At 40.5% G+C, this 24,581-nt stretch overlaps 1 protein-coding gene across 1 annotated transcript in view; it reads left to right on the top strand.

The window, feature by feature from the left end:
• The window catches only part of PDSS2 (prenyl (decaprenyl) diphosphate synthase, subunit 2), a 115,923-nt gene extending 97,022 nt beyond the window's left edge, over window positions 1–18,901 (top strand). The window contains exons 5-8 of the mRNA XM_017827963.1: window positions 2,559–2,732; window positions 4,866–4,997; window positions 10,356–10,391; window positions 17,762–18,901. Of these exons, the coding sequence (XP_017683452.1) occupies window positions 2,559–2,732; window positions 4,866–4,997; window positions 10,356–10,391; window positions 17,762–17,920 (501 nt within the window). The 3' untranslated portion in view covers window positions 17,921–18,901. The remainder of the gene's footprint in view (window positions 1–2,558; window positions 2,733–4,865; window positions 4,998–10,355; window positions 10,392–17,761) is intronic.
• The last annotated feature ends 5,680 nt before the right edge of the window (window positions 18,902–24,581 follow it).

Raw genomic sequence — 24,581 nt, 5'->3', positions numbered from 1 at the left:
AGTGTTTAGATCTTGTCCTACATACCTTTGTATGAATGTAGTGTGGTTGGTGGACACTCTGTGTACAATATGAGTTAAGCTTGGGAAAAAATGACATTGTTGAAAAACTTTGCTGAAGAAAGGTTGTGTCTGCCTTCTTAAGCAGCAGAAGATTTAGGAGTGTGTGGTCATAAGAGGTTCTGTGGTTAAAATTGGCTATATTCTGTCATACAAGTTCATATGCTAAGGCACATCCATACGGACATAATGCCTTTTTACAACTGGCTTGTTTCTGTAACCCAGGGATTTACAGTAGTTATGTCTTTTAAGATTTCAATGCTATATCTTCAAATATGTGTCCAGTTCTTGCCTTTTTTTTTTCTTCAAGTTAGATGCTCATTTTAGATACTTGAAGCTTCTACATGATGTTCGTCTAGTGGACAGTAACTTTTTGTGCAATCATTTTCAATCTGGTTATGAAATTCAAACTTGTTTAAGAATATGATTTTATAACAAATCATAGAATTAATTTCCTTGTATATGTTGAGTTGCAATAATTGTTTAAGCTTCTTCAGTTCCCGTAGTTGATATTTGATAATGTCTGCATTTCTCTTGCTGCTCACAGGCTCCAGCAAGCAAATATTTTCACGTCTTCTGAAAGATTTTTTTTTTTTAACTTCAAAATTGTTTCAGGGTACTTTTCTAGAGTATTTTTGTCTTATTTGGATTCAGAACAAATGATTATAAAAATCACTGCCAATTTTCAATATCATCCAGCGAATTTTAGTAAATACTGTTTTTTCACTGAGCAGATTGGTTGTTAAGGAAAAGATTGTGTTTCGTCTTCCAAGAGCTCCTGATTTTAAATTTCAAATAAATTGATCTATATCTGAGTGGAAAAAAAGAGACTTGATATATGCGGAACTACTTGAATTAAATGCTCATTTTGACATTTTGCCAGTCATGGGAATTTGCAGATGCTCTGGGATGAGTTAAGATATTAAAACAAAAATACTGAAACATGAGGAAAGTTTAGGCTTGACTTTGTAAGTTGTCATATGCATAATAGCAAACATGTGGTTTCTCTGTTCTTCGCTTTCCTTGTATAACTTAATAGTATGTCTGAAAGCAAAGACATTTTGATATAGCTCTGTGTTACTTGGCATTGCAGAATTCTCCTACTTCTTCCATTAGTCTCAAATTATCCTCTCCCTTGTAACACAGCACTTCTGGGTGATATCCATAAGGGAGGAAAATTAGAGCCGAACGGATGGATTCTATTTCATTTGTTACTGATTTCATGACAGATAATACCTTGCTAGAAAACTATAGGGTCACACAGAATTACTACTTGCTCATTTCTAAGTAATTTAATTGACATCACTTTGAGGGAAAAAGCTTGTTATATAAAAGGGGTTTTTTATTATTCTTTTAAAGAATATCTTTTGGCTTAATGTATGCTATAGATTTAGCTGAACTGAAAAATTACAAAATTTATATGCTTAAAATTTTTTTTCTGTTGCTTCTCATTGCTGATTTTATTTTTTTCTAAGTAAAACAACTGTGGTCTTTTCAGGTTTTGGTCTTTTATTTTTTCCTCTCTTTAGAGAGTACCTAAAGGTGTGACAGTATCATGTATGTGAGACAGATGAAAGTCATGTCTATCTTTGAAGACCCATTAGTGAAATAGTGCCATATTAACACCTTATAAGTCTAAGATATGGCAGTTGAATTTGGGTTTGGGGAGAAAGTATTTTATTTGCATTAATTAAAAAATGCTTTGTGAAAAGTAATCCAAATTAATATTTTGGATATAAAAGGTTTTGAGAATGGTTGAGCATTTCTGACCTTACAGTCAAGGTGATAAAGTTCGAAAGAGGTATCATTGAGATCTCTGTCAGCCCCTGAGAAAGTTAATACTTGACACTTCTAAATAGCAACTTTAATACATTCAGTCATTCTCCATCCTTAATATGGGAGTAGAAGAGGCACAAGTCATCCATTGCAGCCCTTCGTTTTTTCAATGCAGTCTATAAGGATATTTAATACCTTTTGTAATGTTTTTTTCTTGACCACAAAGGAGAAATTGTAGGGAGTTCTCAAGTTTGTTTGGGATTATTGGTTCTTGGTAACTGGTAAGGGGCTGAAGTGTAGGTGTACTCTGGGGGGTTTTACTTTTGGGATTTGTTTTGTTATTGTTGTTTTGGAGTTTTGTTTGCATTTTTTTTAACTCCCCAGTTCCTCATGAGGGATGTAGTTGGCTGTTAATGTTCAGTGTAATGATACAGTCGTTAAGAAAAGATTTATACTGAATCTGTTGACAACTCCACATATTTTGCGTTGTTCTTTTTGAGCAGAAAATGAAAAAGGGTTTTGTTTGAAGCTGCCAGTATATTTATTCTGATACTTTTCTTTAATCATCCCTAAAAACCACCTATCTTTATTTGGCATCATGGCACCCAGAGTTTTGTTTGTTTTGTTGCTTACCACATTACTCACCTGTGCCACACTATTCATGTCTGTGAGCTGACACATCTGCAGTTTTGGTGTTTTGATGTTAGCCTTTGTTTCATTTTCAGGAGAACTGTCTTACAGATGATATTGGCATATCTCGGTGGAAGGAGCAGGTTTTCCTGTCACATAGTGCCTTGCTGGCAAAGAGCTGCCAGGCTGCAATGGAGCTAGCAAAGCACAGCACTGAGATTCAGGACATGGCATTTCAGTATGGGAAGCATATGTCTATGAGTCATAAGGTATGCTTTTTCCTTAAGTTCTGGGATCTTAAATACAGCAAGGCTTGTAAGATGTGTTGATCTTGAGCTCTGTTGTATACTGCCACTATAGTGTAGACTTTTGCCAGCAGGTCATTGTTGAGAGGTTTTACTGCTGCCTGGTGTGAAGATGTTTGTGGAAACTGCTGGTATGAACAGTGCTTGTGAACTAGCAAAATCACACTCCTGGCAAAGTAACTCATTACATTCAAGCTTCTGTTAATGTCCCTCTAGCACATCTTTCTGTAGCAGTTTAAAACTTTACCTTACCTGCTCCTACATTCTTCCTAAAGCCACAATCCCAGCAGCAAAAGTTGCAGAAGGAAGCATGTCATAGAATATCTTGAGTTGGAAGGGTCATTGAGTCCAGCTCCTGGCCCTGCACAGAACAACCTCAAGAATACTACCATGTGCCTGAGAGCATTGTCCAAACACATCTTGAACTCTGTCAGGCTTGGTGCCATGACCACTTCCCTGAGGATCCCGCTCCAGTGCCCAACCACCTTGTGGGTGAAGAACCATTCCATAAAATCCAATTTAAACCTCCCCTGAGGTTTAACCTCATTCCGTAAAATTCAATTTAAACCTCCCCTTCAGGACATTCCCTTGGGTCCTGTCACTGATTGCCAGAGAGAAGAGATCAGTGACTGCACCTCCACTTCCCCTCATGAGGAAGTTGTAGGCTGCAATGATGTCTCTCCTCAGTCTCCTCTTCTTTAGGCTGAACAGACCAAGTGACCTCACACAGCTTCCCCTCAAGGCCTTTCACTGTCTTCATTGCCCAAAACTGCACACACTGTTCAAGGTGAGGCTACACCAGTGCAGAGCAGAGCAGGACAATCACCTCCTTTGACCAGCTCGTGATGCTTTGTCTGATGCCCCCCTAGACACACTTGGCCCTCCTGGCTGCCAGGGTACTGCTGACTCATATTCAACTTGCCGTCGAACACCCAGCTTCCTTTCCACAGTGCTGATCTCCAGCCTCTTGTTTCCCAGTCTGTACATGATGTGTTGGATCTTGACTGCCACCATGCAGAGATTTGTACTGTGAGGCTCAACTGCCTGCAGCAGCACGTGGGCTGAGGCACGAGCTGCAGTGGCAGAAGGACCTGCTTGCATTCCCTTCTAAATAACCTGCTGTGGAGGTACCTTCCAGAGGGGGCAGCTTGAGAATAAGGAGGGAGGCCACCAGGTCTGGACAGGAGCAGCCCGCACCTTTACAATAGTAGGATTTCCCACAGAAGGTTTCTGACCTCCACTAGAAGACTTTCAGTCTGCAGCTACTGCTAGTCCAAAGGAAAACACACAGTGGGGAACTCAGATCCTTGGCACTCTTTGTTTTGCCCTAAAGATCTGTTCCTGTTGTATTGCACCACTTGCAAGATTAGCCATAGCTTGAGACAGGCAGACAGGCCTCTCATGTACTTCAGCTGAGTTGATTTAGATAGTTTCTAGTTCCTACAGGAGAAGGAAGTGGTTTTATAAAGCACAGTTTTACTGCCATAGAAATGCCACTGTATGCTATTACTAGGTACAATTCTACCAGAAAATTGCTTGTAGTGCAGCTATAGCCTTAATGTTTTGTGAATGCTTTAATATTAATGTATTCACTATTGACACATAGTTGTGTATAAAGGATTGCATAATTTTCATAGAAAGCTCCTAGCTATGTAGCATTTCCTTTGTCAGAAGGAAGGTCATACTGCATATCGGCTTCCTCAGGTACTGTAAAGTAGAATGTATTACCCTGCAGAGATTAAAAATTGATCTTCTTCCCACCAAAGATTGGATCATTTATATTTTTAATGCTTCCTGACACTCCACAGCTTTCTACATGGCTATGTCCTATGGCTTGCCCAGCTCTGTAAGCTGTCCTTTACCCATGTCTTTGCAGACTCTATACATGCTTCTCTTGACCACAGCTTTCCACCACTGCAATGGTTTCACAACATCTTTCTGTCCCTCCCCCAAACTTGAAAAAGTGCAACCAAAGTACAAGTGTCAAAGCAGAAAGTGGTGAGTAGGTGTAGAATCAGGATATGGACCTCAGTTTGGTGCGTGGGTGGATATGTAGACTGTTCCTGGGAACTGAAGAAATGCGTTCTTCTTTTTCAGCTACATTCAGACCTTCAGCCATTTGTTAAAGAAAGTTCGAGTGACACAATGGCCTTCAGTTTGAATTCTGCTCCTGCAATCCTTCATCAGGAATTCCTTGGAAGGGAGGCATGGATTAAGCAGATTAGAGAGGTAAATTAAAGCATTGTTTAGAATTTCCTGGTTTTGCCGTTTATCTCTTCCTATCCGTACTTTTAATCTTCAAAGAAACTTAGAAATTAACAACAGGTTTACCTATGCTCTCCAATGCTATCTCTCTCTTCCATGCTTTCAAAAGGTGGGGGAAATCTAGGGACCTGACAGTCAAGCTCTGTCAAACTTTTGTGTGTCAGTGTAACAAACAGATTCATTTATGTGGAGCTTATGTCTGGTCCTCTGCAATACTTGTGCAGTCCCACATCTTAGTTTACAGCTACTTTCACTGGCAGCTTAAAGCAAAGAACTTCAACAATCACAGTGCTTGAAAGGTAGACGCATTTCCTTCTGCCAACTTGACTCTGGGAGTAGTAATTTTGGATGAAGGGAGAAAGATTTGGGGGACTTGGCTTTTAGACTACTACAAAATATTTGTGAGATCTGATATCCTTATTCTTTGTTCTCTTATTCAGCTATTTTTTTCCTCTAACCCTTAGATGAGGAAGGCAATAAGATAGCTATGTGGTAGCTGTCTTGTACCACAGCAGGAATCAGGTCCATGAATAGCTTCTTGGGTGTTTCTGAAACACACATAGGTAACTGTAGAAGGCAGCAAGAAGGGAAAGGAGGGGGAAGCGCTGAAATGGCCAAAATTAAACACTCGTCAGTTGGACATGTTTTGTCTGTCTAAACAACAATCATGACTGCCATTTGGAAATTCCTGCTTGTAGTTACACAGATTTTTTGTTAAAAAGGCTGCTGCCTTCAATAAGAAGTTGGCTCTGTGCAAGCATATTCATTCAAGATGTGTTGGTTGAATGGCTCCTTTCCTTGCTGGTTTAAAACAAGAGTCTTGGGTACAGGGGATGGAGTCCGAGCCTTAGCCTCATTCTGCATTCATGATGGCCAGGTTGCAGCCTACCTTCATATAATGAAAGCAAGGGGCATAGTCTCTTCAACAGTAAAATTCTGGGAAGTATATGCAGAATCTACAGCTGTACAGTGGTGTGGAGTTGGGGAATCTTAAGGTGAAGCAAACCTATTGTCATTTTGAAGTTAGGGGCTGGTAGTTCACAATGCATGACAAAGAATTTTGGAATCTTACAGTCACAACACAAGGCCCATATGTGAGTTGAATGTAAATGGATTTGGATTATTGCAGTTGGAAAATAATGGTATTTCCACAGCACGGTGTATAAAAGCTTTGAAACAATTTCCCATCTGCAGAATCTAGAGGAGATTGCAGGACTCCAGGAGTGCTGTCTGTCTGCTTACGAAATTTTCATACCAAAAATGGGCATTATAGAAACAACAAAGCAGTTCTTTGTGAAGGAAGCCAGGGTGCAAAGTGACATGTACTATGCAGAAGTATTTGCTGTCTACTGCTACTTCAAACATTTATACATATACGTATGTATACTTGATACATGGTATTTACTATACTGAAAGTGTTCAGACCTTCATGATGCAGTCATCATCACTTTGTATAAGAAGAAAGGAGTTAAATCAGACTGTTCAAATTACCGTGGTATTACTCTGCTCTCCATTGCTGGCAAAATCCTGGCAAGAATACTCTTGAACGGACTAATACCCGCTATAGCAGAAGGAATTCTACCTGAAAGCCAGTGTGGTTTCAGAGCCAACAGGAGCACCACAGACATGGTGTTTGTTCTCAGACAACTGCAAGAGGAGTGTAGGGAACAGAATAAAGGTGTCTATGTAACCTTCGTTGATCTCACCAAGGCTTTCGATACTGTGAGCAGAAAAGGTCTGTGGCAGATTTTGGAACGTTTAGGATGTCCCCCAAAGTTCCTTAAAATGATCATCTCACTCCATGAGGATCAGCACGGCCAAGTCAGATATGGCAATGCACTTTCTGAGCCCTTTCTAATTACCAATGGTGTGAAACAAGGCTGCGTTCTTGCACCAACTCTATTCACAATTTTTTTCAGCATGATGCTCCAAAGGGCCTCGGCAGACCTCAATGATCAGGACGGTATCTACATTCGATACCGTACTGATGGAAGCCTTTTCAACCTAAGGCGACTGAAGGCCCACACTAAGACCCTAAATCATCTTGTCTGGGAGCTGCTCTATGCTGATGCCACCGCCCTTGTTGCCCACACAGAAGCAGCTCTGCAGTGTTTAACATCCTGCTTTGCAGATGCTGCTGAGCTCTTTGAGCTGGAAGTCAGCTTAAAGAAGACAGAGGTTCTCTATCAACCTGCACCTCAGGAAGTCTTCCATCATCCCCATATCACCATTGGCGAATCAGAGCTCAAATCAGTCCAGCAGTTTAATTACCTAGGTAGCCTCATCTCCTCAGATGGTAAGATTGACGGAGAGATAGAAAACAGGTTAGCAAAGGCATATAGTGCTTTTGGAAAACTCCATAAAAGAGTATGGCGTAATAAACACTTGAAGAAAAGTACCAAGATCAGTGTTTACAGAGCCATTGTACTGTCTACTCTTTTATATGGTTCCAAATCGTGGGTCATCTACCGCCACCACCTGCGTCTCTTAGAACGCTTCCATCAACGCTGTCTCCGTACAATCCTAAACATCCACTGGTCAGATTATGTGACCAATATGTCTGTTCTAGAACAAGCAGCAGTTACAAGTATTGAGGCCATTTGCTGACAACACAGCTGCGTTGGGCAGGACATGTCTCAGGATGAAGGACCACTGCCTCCCTAAGATCTTGCTTTATGGTGAACTTGCCACTGGCTGCCACAAGAGAAGAGCCCCGAAGAGAAGATACAAGGACTCCCTGAAACAACATCTCAGCCTTGGCCATATTGATCAACATAACTGGTCTACTCTGGCCTCAAATCGGGAGGCCTGGAGACACACCATCTATAATGCTGCTGCTTCCTTTGAGAACGCACGCAGGATCACTCTTGAGGAGAAAAGACAACACAGAAAGAACCGTGTCTTGCAGAATATTCCACCTGAGGAGTCTTTCTGCTGTGCCTTTTGCAATTGGATATGTCTATCTCGTATTGGCCTTATTAGCCACCAGCGTGCTTGTAACAAATGTGGATAGAGCCTTTCCCAAATCTTCGTTCACGAAGCCTAGCCATGATGATGATGATACCATACTACTCAACTAACTACTCACTGCAACATAGAATATCTCGCTCAGGAGCCTTTCTTCACTTGTGTTGGTTTAGAAAGGAAAATCATCTTTCATTAACTACAAGCTCTTTGAGATATCATCCATAGTCACTTTCACTATGTGACATTCAGTGTTGGCCAAGCACTCAAACCAGAGACTTCATCATATAGGCAATGCTCATAAGCCACCCTCTTGTGCAATGTCATTTGTATGGTTTAAATAGCTAAAGCACATGCAGTCCACTCAGTCCATGTCAGAAGCTTAACCAGTTGAGCAAGTCTGATGTAAAAGGTAAAAAAGATCTGTGTGTCTGAGATGAGTCAGAAAAAGTCAGAGTCAAACTGCTGTGAGGGTAAAAAAACAAAAAAAAAAGCAAAAGCAAAGTTAGTACAACTATGCAGTTGTAGTAAAGAAGGCTTTGGAGACAGATTGGGTAAGGTTGCTGCTTGGAGAAGCACAACTGCCATTGACTTGAATGCTTGACAGGAACAGATCATGAGGAAATATTGTTGTTGTTGGTTATAAGAGCAGGAGGAGGCAGGGGGAGCACACCTCTTCTGGTATTGCTGAGACCAAAAAATATCTTCCAAAAAACATGTTGTCAGATTCTCTGCTGCAATGTGAATCTGCATATAGACAATCACTTGTTAAGAACATGTTTCTGGTGTGTACTGATATACAATATAACTACTAGATATATTTTGAAGAAGCTGAAAGATCCAACCGGGTGAATAAAAGTTGGCAAATCAAAGTGATGGGAATACACAAATAAGGAAGCAGTTATTGGCAGTAGTTTTGCTACTCCCAAGTTCTATCAGGCTGTTTTCTTAATATGCGTTCCAGAAAAGCTGCCTCTTGAGAAGATTAAAGAGAGAAGCAAAGATATTTGGTGGATCAGTCGCCTTTCTCCTTCAGAGGAATCAGCTCTGTTATCTACTGTTTTCCTTCATTTTCCGTTTGTTTAGTCTCTCGAGGGTTCTTTTCTTTATTTTATTTTTCCTCCCGTACAAAAATTAATTTATTTTCCAAATCTGTGCCATCTTGGCAACATCTCTTTAAAGCTGTGCTTGCCACATAGTGTTCCTCTTCAGTGTGGGCTTCAGCTCTTCTCCTTGTGCCTGTTGTCTCCTCCTTTTGGCTGATCTCTCAAGTGCCCACAGAGGACATGGAGAGGTAGTGGTCCTAAACTACATCTTTTCAGGAGGCACATTCCAGAAGAACTGAGATTTGTGGTCTTTCCTTGTGGAAGCTAGAGGGAAAGAAACAGATGATTTTTTTTTCTTTAATGTGCCTGAAAAAAGAAGAGCTGTGGTTGAATGAAGTGATAATGACACTGGATCTGACCTCAGGGAAGGGCTTTCAGGGTAAAGCGGGAATGCTCTGGTTCTGTCAGAGCACTGCCACTGAGTGAGAAAAACATCTTCCTGTAACAAAATTGAGGAAGTTGGATCTCTGCAAATATTCATCAGGATCTATGTATTCCGAATTGGAAGGGACCCACAAGGATTATAGAGTCCAACTCTTAAGTGAATGGCCTGTACAGGGATCAAACCCACAACCTTGGGTGTTATTAGCACCATGCTCTAAGTAACTGAGCTGTCTCAGGGTCTACTATGTACTTGCCTGCATCTGGGCAAGAAGAAATGTAAAGTTTATTCATATTTCTTTCTGAAAGTATTAGGAGTTACAGGTTGTATCTCTCTCTCTCTCTCTCTCTCACTAAAAGGGTGATGCTGAAGCTTAAATACAATTCTAAACCAAAAAGCACATCTAACCCAGGTGTAAGAGCACTGACATCATCCAACATCCCCTTTTGAAAGCTGTGGACTATTACCTAGTGCAAATCACTGTAGATATACAGAGTTCTCTTTTAAGAAAATAAGTCCTGTTATTGCTGATATGGAGTATAGCTTATTTTGAAATCTCATGGGAGAGATTAATTAATGCAAACAGCAAGATCTCTTAAGACCAAAACACTTTGGATTCAACAAATGTTTAACTACAAGTCATAATAAAAAAGCCTAAAAATTACATTAAGTATCTGCAGCTCTCATCTGAAAAAGAACCATGTTGTGTAAGCTGGTAACACATTTAGTTGTATTTTAAGGTTTTCTGTATCAGATTCCTAAAGAAAGTCAGTTATGTTTGAAGTAGTAGCTCTTTTAATTGCATTCTTTATTCTTACAACTCTAGTTTGTAGTATATAATGTCTTATATAAAATCTCTTTCTTTTTAAGGCACAAGGAAAAGGAAACATAATGGACTACAAAAAGGTTGGTAAATTACATTTATAATTCATTTATAATATTTTTAAAATATTTTCAAGGATATTCTTGACAATTGAAGGAAACTTTCTTCTCAAAGTTAGGCTATAATTTGTGCATGTGTATATGAAGGGAGAAAAATGGCTCATGCCATTTCTTGATTTTAAAAAGCCAGTAACAGCTGTACTGTAACTATCAAATGTATCTATTTAATGATAGAATTTTAATAATGTGTTGAATAATAGTAATTGAATAATTAGTAGACATTGAATAATCATTTTTGCTGTTATTTCTCCCATTTACTTCCCCAAACTTGGTTTTGAAACCAGGATTCTGATGGCTTTTTCTGTCTTTTTTTCTTAGAGTCATTTGCAGGTTAGATCCTGTCACTGGTCTCTCTATTTTGGTAGAGTATGCTGCTAATTTTTTTTTAATCTTGCCTTAGTTCCAAGCCATCTATTAAAAACTATACATACACATTTTATAATAAATTGTGTTTCTTCCAGTCCACATTACAACTTTTAGCTAAGTCACCACTATATTTGCTACTCCTCTGTGATAAAGGCAGACCTGACTAAGTAGCTGGAAGTAGCTGGGACACCCTTAGAGAGCTGCAGGAGATGGCTGAGAAGGTTCTCCTGGTTAAATATTTGAGCACAGCATGGTTGTGGTAGAGACAGATGATGACATTGTGTCCCCAACCCACTGAGCATGAACCTGACTTGTTCTGAGTCTTAAGTAAATTGTGGAGGCCCAGTCAGTTATCTCCAGCATCAGTGGGAAATAATATATAAATTATTGAGCCACATGCATGATTGAGAATTGCTTCTTGAACTGGGGCCTGAAGAGTGTTACAGCTCTGACTGATTGCTGCTAGTATGGAAGGCTAACACACAAGTACAGGTCAGTTTATTTAAATTATTCTGTATTAAGAAAAACTGTGATTTGGATTATTAGGAAAACTCTGTCCTTCCTCTTAGAACTTAAAAAGGATCTTAACCTTACCTTGCTACTTAAAATCATTGTGCTTTTAGGTTTTTCTCTACAACAGTCACAGTTGTATCAGTTTTCTTTTTTCTAAATCACCACTAAGAGCACTAAATTTATTCTTCAAATATGTCTGTGGGACACTTCTGTGAATGTTTAAACCAGACCACTTGCTTTTTTAAGTCCAGAAGGGGTTTTCTCCTTTTAATTTTTACAACTGTGGTCCATAAAATGTCATTCCCATACTTTAAAAAACAGAGGGGGGAAGAAAAGCATCTAAAATTGCTTTACTAAATTAAACATTCGTCAGTGTATTCTGTATTTTGACTGAAATTATTTCACTGCTGACCACCACGGTGAGTGCATTCATCCTGCTGCAGTGCAGCCCCATGGTGTAAATGACAGTAGTCCCACGGTTTTGTTTAAATGCCAGAGAATCATCATGAGATGTGTCATGGGACTGTAGACGATAGACTATTCACTCTCTTGCTCCTGAAATGCAGCAAAGAGTTAAAAACAGAGGGTTGTTGTTTGTAGGTGCTTTTGAGCTGTGTTGGTTTTCCACGAAGATTTGTCTTGTTTGTTTTGGAGCAACCTCTGCCATTAGATCTTTTTGTTACATATAATGAAAAACAAGTGTCAGTGATTTAATGAAGATGGGTTTTTTCAGATGTGTTAGTAATATTACAAAAGCAACCAAAACCATTCAGATTAAGCAATTTTCTTATTTTTTTGAATAATGTCTGTATTAGCAAGGTGTACATCTGATATCAACAACCAGTTGCATCTTTATAGTCGGTGGGTATTTTCCCACTTCTTTGGTATGAGAGTCCAGCGCAACTTTTGTTTCACTAAAGCAAACAACCATCACATTTTTTAACATAAATATGAAGTTGATTGCTTGTGTATGCTAAGATGACATTACCAGTCACTATTTGCATTAATGGGATTTAAGGAAGTTATGCTTTTTGGTAAAAAGTCATCACAAGTACCACTGTTTAGATTTAAAAGCTAGTGGGTCTTGTTCAGAAGTTCAGTGTGAAGGACACGGAAAGGCCTAAGGAAGAGGAGTTGGTATCTCTTCTAAAATAACAAAGAGTCTGTACAATCACTCCATCTCTCAGGATGACTTATAATTTTTTGGCAAAGTGTAGTATAAGAAGTGTGTAGCAGCAGTGCTCCTTGTAAGCAGGCCATCTTTCCTCTGCTCTTGGGGGCAACACTCATCAGATTTGGTCTCATCCTATTTATAGTGTAGCTTTTAGTTTGAAGTAAAAAGAAAATTCTTCTGTTTGTCAGATGAGTAAGGAAAATAAATCCTATTCTGCTTATGGAAGTTTCTGCAAAGTGTCTGGGCCCTTTGAAGATGCATTTATTTACCTTTTTACAGAAGAAATTTCTAAGAAAATATTGGATAAATACTGCCCCATTTTCAGCTGACATATTCTGCATGTAGCCAACAAAAATTAAAAAAAAAAAAATAAAAATCTTATGACATTACAAAGTGATGCAAATAAGTGATCGTCCAGCCCATTTTGAGAACGTAGAGCACAAGCCTATTTCCAGCCACAAAAACTCCAAGAGTGGTTGCTGAAACATTCCAAAGTATTTAGAAAAGAATGGAAAAAACCTGACAAAATTAATCTACTACCTGTGAAACACGTCATACCTTTTTGAAGTAGCATTTCAGCAGTCTAAAGCACCAGTGCATATCGAGCATGCTGTTCCCACAAAAGAGAAAACAAATTTAGAAAAGCCAGTGCAAAACACTGCATACACTTATAGCGTTGTTCAGTCACTCAACCACAGATCAATTTAGATTTTGGGGTTTGGGGTTTCTTTTTATTTCAGCAAATACTGTGCACTGCAAAAATGTAGAATGTTTTAGCTCACTTCAAGATCAGAGAAAATGCATGATGTTTGAAGATTTCATAATAATTTTTTTTATTTTTAATAGATTTTATAATAAATTAAGCTGTTTTAGGATCATTCTTCTAAAATAACAACATAAAAAAATTCTGAAGTTACTTGTTGATATCTTGCCACTGAAATAATTAATCCTAAGTCTGACTATTGCAAAAAAAAAAATTAGGAATTTCAGTGTTCTCATTCTTCTATTGCACATAAAGTCTAGTACAGCCAAAATACTCTCCAGTCTCTCCGCCCCCGATTTGTTGTTCCCTACAGGTAGCACTGTCTGAAAGGAATCTTCTTTCCTTTGGCTAGTGAGGCAGAAATGTCTCAGCAGAGAGAATTTGAAATTAGTTGTCTTTGTACTTGAACACCTGCTTAGTTTTTGACTCCTTTAATTCTTCAGTCTCCAAAATCCAGCAGTTCTTAGCTTGCCCCTTTGACCTCTTGCTGCCCTCAGACCAGCCGTTCTGTCCAACAGCAATCCAGAGCAGTTGGTCTGAAAGGCAAATACTTAACTGCTGTGGTACGGATGAGAAATCATCTCTTTGCCTTTTTGAAACAAATGGACTGGGAAACATAGTACTTTGAACTCTACTTTATTCACAGAATCGTACAATAATTTAAGTCTGAAGGGACCTCTGAGGGTTGTCTGGTCCAGCCCCTCGCTCAAAGCAGAGCCCATATGGGTTTGCTCAGTTAACTTTTGAGTATCTGCAAGGACAGAGATTGCACAGCCAACCTGAACAGCCTGACCAGTGCTTGACCCCCCTCCTGATGGAAAAGAATTTCCTTGGGTCTAATCAGCATTTCCCATGCTGCAACCTGTGCCCATTACCTCTCATCCCTTCCATGTACACCTCTGAGAAGAGCCCAGTTCTGGCTCCTGGCCCATGAGGTAGTTGGGACAGTAGTAACAGCCTTCTCTTCTTATGGATGAACTAAACAATTCCAGCATTTTCTTGCAGAGCATGTACTGCTCCAGACCCATATCACCTGGGTAGCCTCCCACTGCACTTGCTGCAGCACAGCAATGTCTTTCACTTAATGGGAAGCCCAAAATTGGGCACAGCACTCCAGACTCAGTCCCAACAGCCCAAATAGGGACAGTAGTTGCTTGCTGAATACACTTGCTAACACAGCCCGAGAAGTGGTTTATGATCTTTACTTTAAGGACACACTACTTCAAGAAAAAAAAAAGTGTGTCAATAACTAACTATGAAGGAAAAGGAGTGTAGCTGAAACACCAGAAAAATAGCATGTGGTGTGTGTTGGTCATTGATTTAAATCTAGTGGAGTGTGGTCAAGCAGCACAGTTTTTTTTCATTATCTCAAGACAGTGAAGATTATGATGGTGCTGGGTTTTTTAGTTCTTAGAGTCATAGGACAACATTCAGAGGTACAACTTTGGGTTCTGAACTTCTTCTGTATGAGGCAAAACTGTCAAGCCTGGTCAGCATCTGAATATGTTGAGGAAAACAGAAGATGCTGAAGAAAACTGTGCTGATATACTGGGAAGGAAATCACTTCTCATCTGAGTTTAAACTTGGCTGTGCTATTGGAAGACTACTCTATAAGCTGAATTTAAATAACCAATCACCAGTTGGTGATTTTTTGGTGTCTTAGCACCTTTAGAACAAAGTAGGGCTGTAGTGCCCATGGTCTGAACAAAAGTTTACAAATAGGAATGGAGTATTCCAGCATATCTCACAGTTCAACAGGAGAAAAGTATAGCTAAGCAATCTGTATTTTGACTTGTATTTGGTTTTAATTACTGAATGTCATTCTGAAGAAGGTTGCATGGATTAAATTGTTCCTGCAAGTAGAAATATGCACAAAATGATGCCGTGTAAGTAGAGACTAAAAGAACAGACTCTTTTATTTAAAAGAAATTAATGAAGCAGCTTAATTAAAGTTTATAAAGTAACAAATAAAAGCAGTTCATTTTGCTTTTCTGCATATTTGCTGGAGAAATCAGCTGCTCCTATCCAAATGAAGTTTTAAAATAATACCTCTGGATACATTGGTTTTTTATGCTGTGTTCTTAGTTTGTGAAGTTCATTACATAAAACTATTGAAGGTCAAAATTTGAGATAGAGTCTGGAAGTGTAACTGTAATGCAATGGAAAATACAACTAAAGTCTTATATTAGGGGAGTTTTGCATATAGCAGAGCTACTGAAGCATTTTTTTCCGATGGAGTTATTTCCTGTATTTCTCTAATAACTATCCTACTACCAAATGCCAAATTTGTACTTCCTTTTTTTCTTTTACAACCCCAGCTGAGATAGAGGTAGCATGCAGTCTGGTTAATTCAGACTGTTTTGCCTCTGTGTATGCTCATTTGAGTTGACCAGCCACTTCTGCAAATGGAATATAAAAGAGGTAAGTTTTTGAGGACTATAAATTGTTCATTTCATACAATAACTGAAAAGCTGAGGAAGGAGCTGCCATAGGAGTGGGTATTTTTTGTTTTGACGTTCCTTGAACTTTGCTTGGAAACATTCAATAGCGAATTAGTCTGATTTTTGTATAGTGATTCCTCTGCGTAGAGTTTGACACGAGCTTTGCAATTGTATGGGCTTCAAAGCAGTACGTGTGTCTAAGGACTTACTCAAGACAAGCGTGTAAATGGATTGCATCCTTGTGTTAGGATTCTCCCCCTTTCCAGACTGTGCTGTTTCGACTAAGTCATGGTACATATGTGCGATCATAGACATGCCTAAGCTAAGCTCCTCTGACCTTTGACCAAATTGAAGACTTTCTAGGAGCTATTTTCTTTACTGTTTACATCCCAGTATATACTTACATCGGTATTAGAAGGCGTGCTAATCCTTTTTAATAAGCTTTAGCAAATCAGCAGAGTTTGCTTCAAGATGTGTGGGTTCCACTGTCTCACAAGGTTGTGCCTCATAGAAAGGGAAAGAGACACCTTTTCACATTGCTAGCATGCCTCATCTCACCTATCCCCACCTTTGCTGCAGAGCCATGAATATGTGGCTGATTCTCATTCATTAGAAGACATGTGGAATTAGCTGTGCAATGCATTTATGCCTCAGGGCAAGTTCCTTTCCAGCACACAGTGCAGGAAGATTCTAACTGAAGTGAGAATAAAATTTTTATGAACTGGGACTTGAACACTCAAATGCTGTAATATGCTTTCAGCTAATTTCATCTTTAAATACAGATAATGAATCCACTCCAGTTTGTATTCAGATAAGAAGTATCATTCATTCTGTATGAATGCAAGTGTGTATAGAAAGCGGGTAACTTTCCGTTTTGGCATATCTTAGGATTTTTTTATTTTTACATTATTTTAACTAGATAGGTAAGTTCATACTGATGTATTTTTAAACGAAGCAATGAGCTGTGTATTGGTGGAATACATGACTTATAAAACCTTGTATAGTTTGTTACTGTAGATACCTATGTGCAAGAAAAGCCCCTCTTTTAAAAGCTGGTACAGTGAAGTAAGATGGCTGTGAAAGCCAGGTGGGGCACATTAAAGATCATGAAATGCTTTAATGCTTTTGGAATAATCAAATCCAAGAGATCCACCTGGCCTTGATTCCCAGGCTCTGGCATGAGGCATCAGGCTAGAGTTGGTCTGGGAACACCTGTATTTTAGAGTGGAAAATGTAACCGTGTTTCGTGGCAGTCTCATGATGCCGTTCAAGAAAAAATAATAACTGAAAATAAAAATGCCCTTAATAAGAGTGTTTGCTGTTTAGAGCTTCTGCTAAGTTCAGGTACTGGGAAAAAAACATGTTTTGTTTGTAATTTTTGTGTTATTTCGTAAGAAATTTAACCTAGTTTGCCCTGAAATGTCTGTTATTCCATGAAAATATTTTCTTTCTCATATGGTGCATCACCAAGCCTTTGTCAAATTCCATAGCCTTAGTGAGAAGGAGGAGTTTGCATGGATGTAGCTCAGTATGATAGTTTAACACATTTTGCTGACACAATTTCCTTTTGTCCACTCTGACACATGTAATCACATGGTCTATAAATAGAAACTTGTATTACAAAAGATACGCATTCAACGTGTGTCATCCTATGCCGGTTTCCAAAACCAGGTGATAAGATGGGTGTTCATGAAATGCAGGTTTTGACTGCAGAAAACAAGAGTCTGAGTGGCTGGTTTGCCAGTTCTGAACAAAAGCTCTCAGGCAGTGGCTGAGGTATGAAATTCCCAGATATTTAAAAACTTTAATTTTTTTTAATTTAAGTGTGCACTTTGGAGAGTCAGTATCTCTCAGGTGAAGAAGCAATGGGTGATGTAGTTTAAATTGTGCACAGTTTAGCTGTAGTTGAGAGCCAAGCAGAGCAGCTGAGAGGATTTAAGAGCTTTGTCTGATGGCTTCGGTTTTGCCTTTACCTCGGAAGGGGCCGTGGAAGCCCTGTATTCCCAGAGATAGTTGTGCACGCTGGCACTGCAACTGCTGAACCACCCCCACCCATTGTGCTTCTGTTTTCTGACAGCTGCAGGAAGCGATCAAGGCTGGAAAAGGTGTGACTTCTGCCATCGACCTCTGCCGCTGCCACGGAAACAGAGCACTGGCAGCCCTGGAGCATTTCCCTCCCTCCGAGGCCAGGGATGCCTTGGCCAACATCGTCTGCGCCGTGACCAGGTTTCCCTGACCTGCTGCTCTGGGGGGAGCGTCTCTCCCTCCACAGGTGGAAGCAACCTGGCGGAGAGACTGACGATGCCTCACACCTCTGGTCGTCTCATCATCCCATCCCAACAGAGGAATGCATGCCAGCTGCTGCCACCACCATCACCACCAGCAAAATTCGGGAGTGGAAAGAAAAAAGGTCACAAAAGGCTTTTGCTTGTCGTGCCAGAAGCGCACTTGAGGCTGCACCAGTAGAAATAATTAATGAGTCCCGTTTTCGTGACCTCAGCAAATGGACAGGAAATAAGTTGGTATTGATTGGGTACCGGTGGGGACGGCGCCAGGGTGGAGGCCGGTGGTTTTCCTGCCAGAGGGGAGGGATGGAAGGAGGGAGGGATGGAAGGGCGTGAAGATCCAGGTGTCACAAGAAACTCGTTTAAACCTGCCCAGAGAGAGTGAGCTGCCGAAGCCGGGAATTAACATACCCGCTTATCCAAGGAGAAGGGCAGATTGGAGGATTAATGGGGGAAAATCCTCTCTCTGTCTGTGTGCAGTCATGTCTCCTCACACTGTTTTTATGTATTAAAACATAATATTACCCTGTGCCTAATGATTTTTGTATTTGAGAAACTTGCTGAGAAAATGTATCAAGCATGGTAAGTAGGAGCTTTAAAATATTTAATCAAATATTAATTTGACTCTGTTAAGGGAACTGATTGCCTGGGGTTTATACTGTGCCTGTGTAATATGTTGCTCTGGATCAAAGAATGAGGTTTTTCCAACTCTTCTGAGGGAGGGAATATCCCTCTTTCAGATCCAGAATTTTTTTTCTACAGTCTTACACAAAAGAATTTCCTATGTTTGTGACACTTTTGTTAATTTAAGCCAAATAAATGTTAATTTGTAAGGCTAGAGATCATCCTTTGGCATAAAGAAAGCAGGAATGCTTCCCTGTGAATAGTCACCGCACTGAATAAAATGCAGAAAATATTGGAGAAGTTTTGAACCTCAGTGTGTTGAATTTTCAAGTCCAATTACAGACAGCATATAAGGTGTATCAGAAGCCTGCACTTTGAGACCGTCTCTGTTTTGTACATAGGAGATGATTTTTGTGGTTTGCACACGTGCAATCTGAGAATGCCGTTGACAAGAAGGCTGAGTTTACATAAATGATCTAGATTGAGACTCAGCTACCTTTCTTCCTTCTGTGGTGTAATTACAGCCCAATCTGGAGACAGCTAGCACAGCAAACAGATTTCATTACATCCCTCACTCAAACACTAAGTGGAGTTATTTCTGTTAAAATCTCTCCTCCCTCCTTTTCTCCCTGCACTCACTCCCCCTGTCACACAGTTTGTTTGTCATAGACCAGAGTGTTGCACTCCACCCAATGCAAAATGTAAATGAAAACTCTATCCTCTAAAAGTATACTGAAAATACATCCCGCTTGATGTACTCTGTGTACATTCTGCCCACATTATACCATAATATTTTATGTATAATAAGCAACCTTGAGTCGCAACCTCTGTTTGGGAGCAACATCCAGAAATCAGGACTCGCTTTGTTCTGGAGAATGGCTTCAACACCAGACCCCTTCTTGCTTACACTTCCTCTTTTACCTGCCCTCTCTTATTTTCATTTTCTCTCATCCCAAGACTCTGGCACTTCTCCATGAGTTGGTGCTGTTGCCACAGCAGGAAGACTGGAGACAGAAGAGAAGCACTGAGAAGCGTGGATTATCCCAGGCAGTTACCTGTGAAGTTCCCTGAAGTTCTGCTAACATAAAACATGTTTTAAATAAATACCTAAATTCAAACAGAGTCATATTTCAGTTTTCTTTGTCTCTGGTTTTTACATATTACGTATAGTAAGAGCCATACATCATCTTGTCTTTGTCTTACATCTGTGTTAATTGGTTCATAATGATTCAGGGCTGCAAGAAGCTTGGATATGCTGGAGATATTCTGAGTCACCTCAACTCAGTTTTGTGAAAGAAACATCAAACATACTGCAAACCCATGTACAGCTGGTTTATTTTTTCATGAAAGTACAAGTTTTTATTTATAGTTGTTACCAATAAAAGAGAATAATAAAAAATTAATTACTTTCTTTTTTTGTATTTTTATTACCAGAATGTTCTGATTGCTCTTATATGATTCAACCTTAATTTAAAAAAAAAATGAATGTGAATTATCTCCTATAAATATTATTAATTAATTTTATAATTAAGATATTTATCTATAATTCTTCAGGAATTTTTGTTGTCTTGTTTCCTCCAGGTAAACTACAAGCAAACTATTATAGCCATCTGTCAAACTGAGTGAATTAGTTATTGCTGTGTACTAATATACTCCTCACACCTCATATAATTTCTGAGCAATGGTGTAATTTTGGGGTTGTTCTGGTCTTATTTTTGTCCCTTGATTCCTTTTCCCCACCAGCCTCTAAAAGGCAGTCAGGGAGAGGGAGACCTGTGGTCTGAGGGGCAGCTGAGGAAGGCATTCACACCATTTACTTCAGTCAACCAGCTACTCAAGCAGACATACTTGTTGGCTGCTTCTCTGAATTTATCCCAGGTATGGAATTGCTGGACCATTCCACTGATGCACAAAATACAGGACAAGGTCCCAACTGCTTTTTAGACCAGACTAAATTAAAAACTAGCCCAATGTACTGGGTCTTACTGTGATGGATTTAATTTTCTTTGTAGCATCCTCTACAGTGCGTGTTTTGGATATGTAGCTCAAACAGCATTGCCGGCCTGCTGATGCTTTAGCTATTGCTCAGCAGTGGTTGCACTGGCTTTTTCTGCTTCTCACTCTGACACCCACTGAGGGGGTTGGTTGTGGGCCAGGGGCAGGGAGGGGGCACAGCTGGGACAGCTGACCTCGAGTGACCTCTGAGGTAGTGTGCGCCATATAAGGTCATGCTCAGCAATAAAAACTGAGGATGGGGTGTTTGGGACGTTCCAGGGGGTCTGCTGCCTGGGGCTGTTGGCACATCAGTCAACTCATGGTGATTGCTTTGTATCACTTGTTTTTTGTTGTTTTGCTTTCATTTTTTTCTCTTTTATCTATTAAACTGTCTTTAACTCAACCCACAAATTTTCTAACTGTTGCCTTGCTCTGGATATGAGTCTGGAGACACTTCTCGATCCGTTAATGGTTATGGATTTTCAGAAGTATCTATTAAAAATGTGTCTTTTATCGGTAGCATCAATTTCAGCTTCCCGCAATATTTTTGACCTTCAAGAAGGTCAAAAGCTGCCTTTATTAGCTTCAAACTGCTCAAGGAACAGAAGTAGTTCAGTACAAAGCTCACTCTCTTCTGGTCTGAGAGTCTCCTTGCCCTCACCCATGCTCGCTGAGCTGAAGCACTAGCAAATACCAAAGGGAAACAGTCTACTAAAAGTGTCTTACGTTATTAAAAGCATCTCTTTTTAGTCTCCAGGTCCCCTTACGTGCTTTTAAACACCTTTTGAATGGTTTTGCGCGTTCAGGATTTTAGTAAAGGAGCAAGTCGCGTTCTAACCTCCATTTTCCCTCAGTTGGAAGGAGAGGAATGCTGCTCGCTGTTCCTCTGTGCTGGGCACAGAGGGCGGGATGTGCCAAATCTTAACTTGCTTAGATGTGCCTAACGCCAGATGTGCTTCATCTCATCCCAGAAAATACCTCTATAAGGGATTTTATCTATCCTTTCACTACACAGAACTAAAACATATAGTGCACTCCACTGTGGGGAGCAGTGAGTGGGCAGCTGTGAGATGCTTAGCTGCCAGCCACCACAGTCCTTTTTGGTACCCAGGGTGGAACACAAAGGGCTCAAGATAATGACGTTTGACTGGAATGTGCTAGAGGGAACTTAATGTACCCGTTTAGCTATTGCTGGTCATGATGTTGACTTACTCATTCTCAATGCAAGTTTATTTGTTTCCTTACCCACTCCTTGTCATGCTCAAGAGTAAGCTTGACAATTCGAGAGCTTGTTGAAGACTGGTTTTGTGCTCTGCAGTTTGCTATGCTGTGCGGCACTCGGTTCTGTTTTGCCTTGGAGAACTGATAAAAGCACTGGCCCTGAGCCTCATCTGATATTTGGGCTCTGCATTGCTGCTGTCCCAGTAGTTTGGGAACCATCTCGTGGAGATAATTAACAATTACACTTTTTCTCTCTTTTCATCTGAGAGACTGTTTGTGGAGGAAACAAAGAATGGCACCCTCCCCTTCACCTCCTACAGGATAGTTGTTTTCCACCTTGTTGCAATGACTCTCCAGTATTTTGAACACCCCTGGGTAATCAGAATGCTCACATCAGTGTGTCTCAAGAATCTGTATCCAGCTTTTTGTAGGATTAACTGAATATTTAGGAGTGTCCTGAGGCCATGTGGTTGTGGGCGGCAAGGTATCTAGATCAGTTTTTCTCTCTGACGATGTACGACTTGACCCCCAAACAAGTGCAGGATCCTGATAACATGACAGAACATTTGAAAAAAGGACGCCCTGGCTAGCTAAAGAGACACAGCTTCTCACACTGTGCTGGGCCTGGCCTAAGCCTGCCAAGAACTGTTCAGCACCCTTAGAGGGGAGAGGCGGTCTCTGTGTCTGAAGACATACAAACAGGCACCGTGGCTAAGCCAGAGACCCAACTCTCAACTGTATCAGTTGCCCCTGTAGTCAAGAAGAAACAATGGAGGCAGAAGTCAGTTTGTTCAGTCAGGAAGGAAACTTCTCCCAAGAGGGAGCAGGAGGAGGATTGGAGAGGCAGACAGCTGTGCAGCAGAACAGTCACAGGAACAGGAGGAAAAAGAGAAATCATGAACAAGCCAGAAATCACCAGCTCCTTATCCCTGAGTTAGCTTCAAGATACACACAAAGAGTATAGCCATCAGCCTTGTGAGCTAATTACCAGCTGGCTGCTGCAATGCTGGGATACTGTAGCCAACAGTCAGGAATTGGAGAGCAAGGAGGCCCAAGCAGCTGGGATCTCTCTCAAAGGATTGTGGCATCAACAAAGGGATTGGACAAGGAGCAAAAAGCAGCCTCTGGAGACAGCTGCTGTTGAGCTCCAAGGAAAAGTATCCCCTCAAGGAGGACCTTATAAAGTCTTGAGGCAAGAGTGGACAACTACTGAGTGATTTCCAGTGTCTGAGGGAATTAGTGGCAGAGGTGATCTGCGGCAGCCTGAACAACAACCAGGCATCGAAAGACCCAGATGGAGTCCCGTGCCTGTGGTCCATACAGTGGAAGTTTGTATGGAGCACACGGTCAATCATATGCCAGCACCCTGGTGCTAATGACTTGGCCAGACATCTCTCTTCCACCCCAACCCTGCAGGTCTGTGTCTCGGCTGGGGAGAGACTGTCCCAACAGTTCCAGCTGTTCAAAGATAGTATGTCTTCCTCCTTGTCCGTGCCAGCCATCATCTAGGCTAACAGGTGAGCTTTCTCTGCTCAAGGGGAAGGCTACCATGTGCACATTTATGTGCCACCCTCTGGTTCTGTCTGCATGACCATGAGAACATGAGGAATTGGGATGCCTCAAACATGGAAGCTGGGGTATGTGAATTGCAAGGAATAATGGTGACCAAAAAGTACCCATACAGGAAAATTACCACTCTGGTTGCTCTTGGGCAATTCCCCAGACAGTGTAGAAGGACTGATACTCCCTCTGACTCGAATGAGGAACTTCTGGTTTGCAGTTAGAAGAATCAGGTAATGAAAACACTGTCCAGGAATAGAGGTGCCCTGCCTCTGGCCAGGTGAAGGGAAGGGATTACCAGGTTTATTGGACTGCGTGGATTTGATGGCCTGGCTATGCTTCTCTTAATGTAACCCTGCATGTGCCTTGTCTTATTTGCAATAAAGAGTACAGAGGTGGCCCGTATTTGACTTACTGTCAAACTTGATAGAAGTTGCTAAAAGTTTGAAAAACCCTTTTTGGTTTAATGGAAACATTAAGGAAATATTCTCTGGAGCTGCTGGGGAGTGCTTCTTGCCCCAAGCGGTGTTAAATATGCCAGACCACCGTCCTCAGGGGTAAACCTCCTGGTGAGATCTCTCTGTGGCTTTTTCTTCTGAGGAGATAGTGTTTGAATTTTCATCAACGCAAAAGGCTAACTCAGGCAACTGTGCCATGCTGCAGATTTGCCAAGGAAGTAGCTTCTGGGTCAGATGACTAGCTGTCACTGCTCTTATCAGCTGCTTCAATCTCTCAGAAGAGTAAGGCCTCAAACTTTTTTTTATTCTTTGTAGTCTTCAAAGTACTTTTACCTGCACAGTGTCTTACAGAAAATAAAGAGCTAAAGCTTTTCAGTCTCTCAAGGCAGTTCAAAGGAAAGAATATTTCCAGTTGTGGAAGTCATCTATTCTGACAGTGTTTGCATTAAATTATGTTCTTTTTTTCCCTTTCAGAAATCAATCCCTAAAATGCATTAATTATTTACATAATTGGCATTCACGTGTTTCTCTTTTAAACTAAGCCTGTTTTTCTAAAGCTAAGAGAAAGTAGCCATTAGACTAAGATTCTGATAGCAAATGCCTTTAAAATAACCAAAAAGATAAAGTACTAAGCTTGCTTTGAGTGGTGAAGGGCAGAAAAGGGTGACAAACAAGTTGGCAATCGATCCACCAAAGCCTCATGCAATCACCTTTGTCCACCCTTTCATGCATTTGCACTTGTGCGTGACTCTGC

Source organism: Lepidothrix coronata, unplaced genomic scaffold (genome assembly GCF_001604755.1).
Source record: "Lepidothrix coronata isolate B3197 unplaced genomic scaffold, Lepidothrix_coronata-1.0 Scaffold5, whole genome shotgun sequence".
In the NCBI taxonomy this organism is placed as follows: Eukaryota; Metazoa; Chordata; class Aves; order Passeriformes; family Pipridae; genus Lepidothrix; species Lepidothrix coronata.
This window is presented reverse-complemented; position numbering and strand designations above follow the sequence as displayed.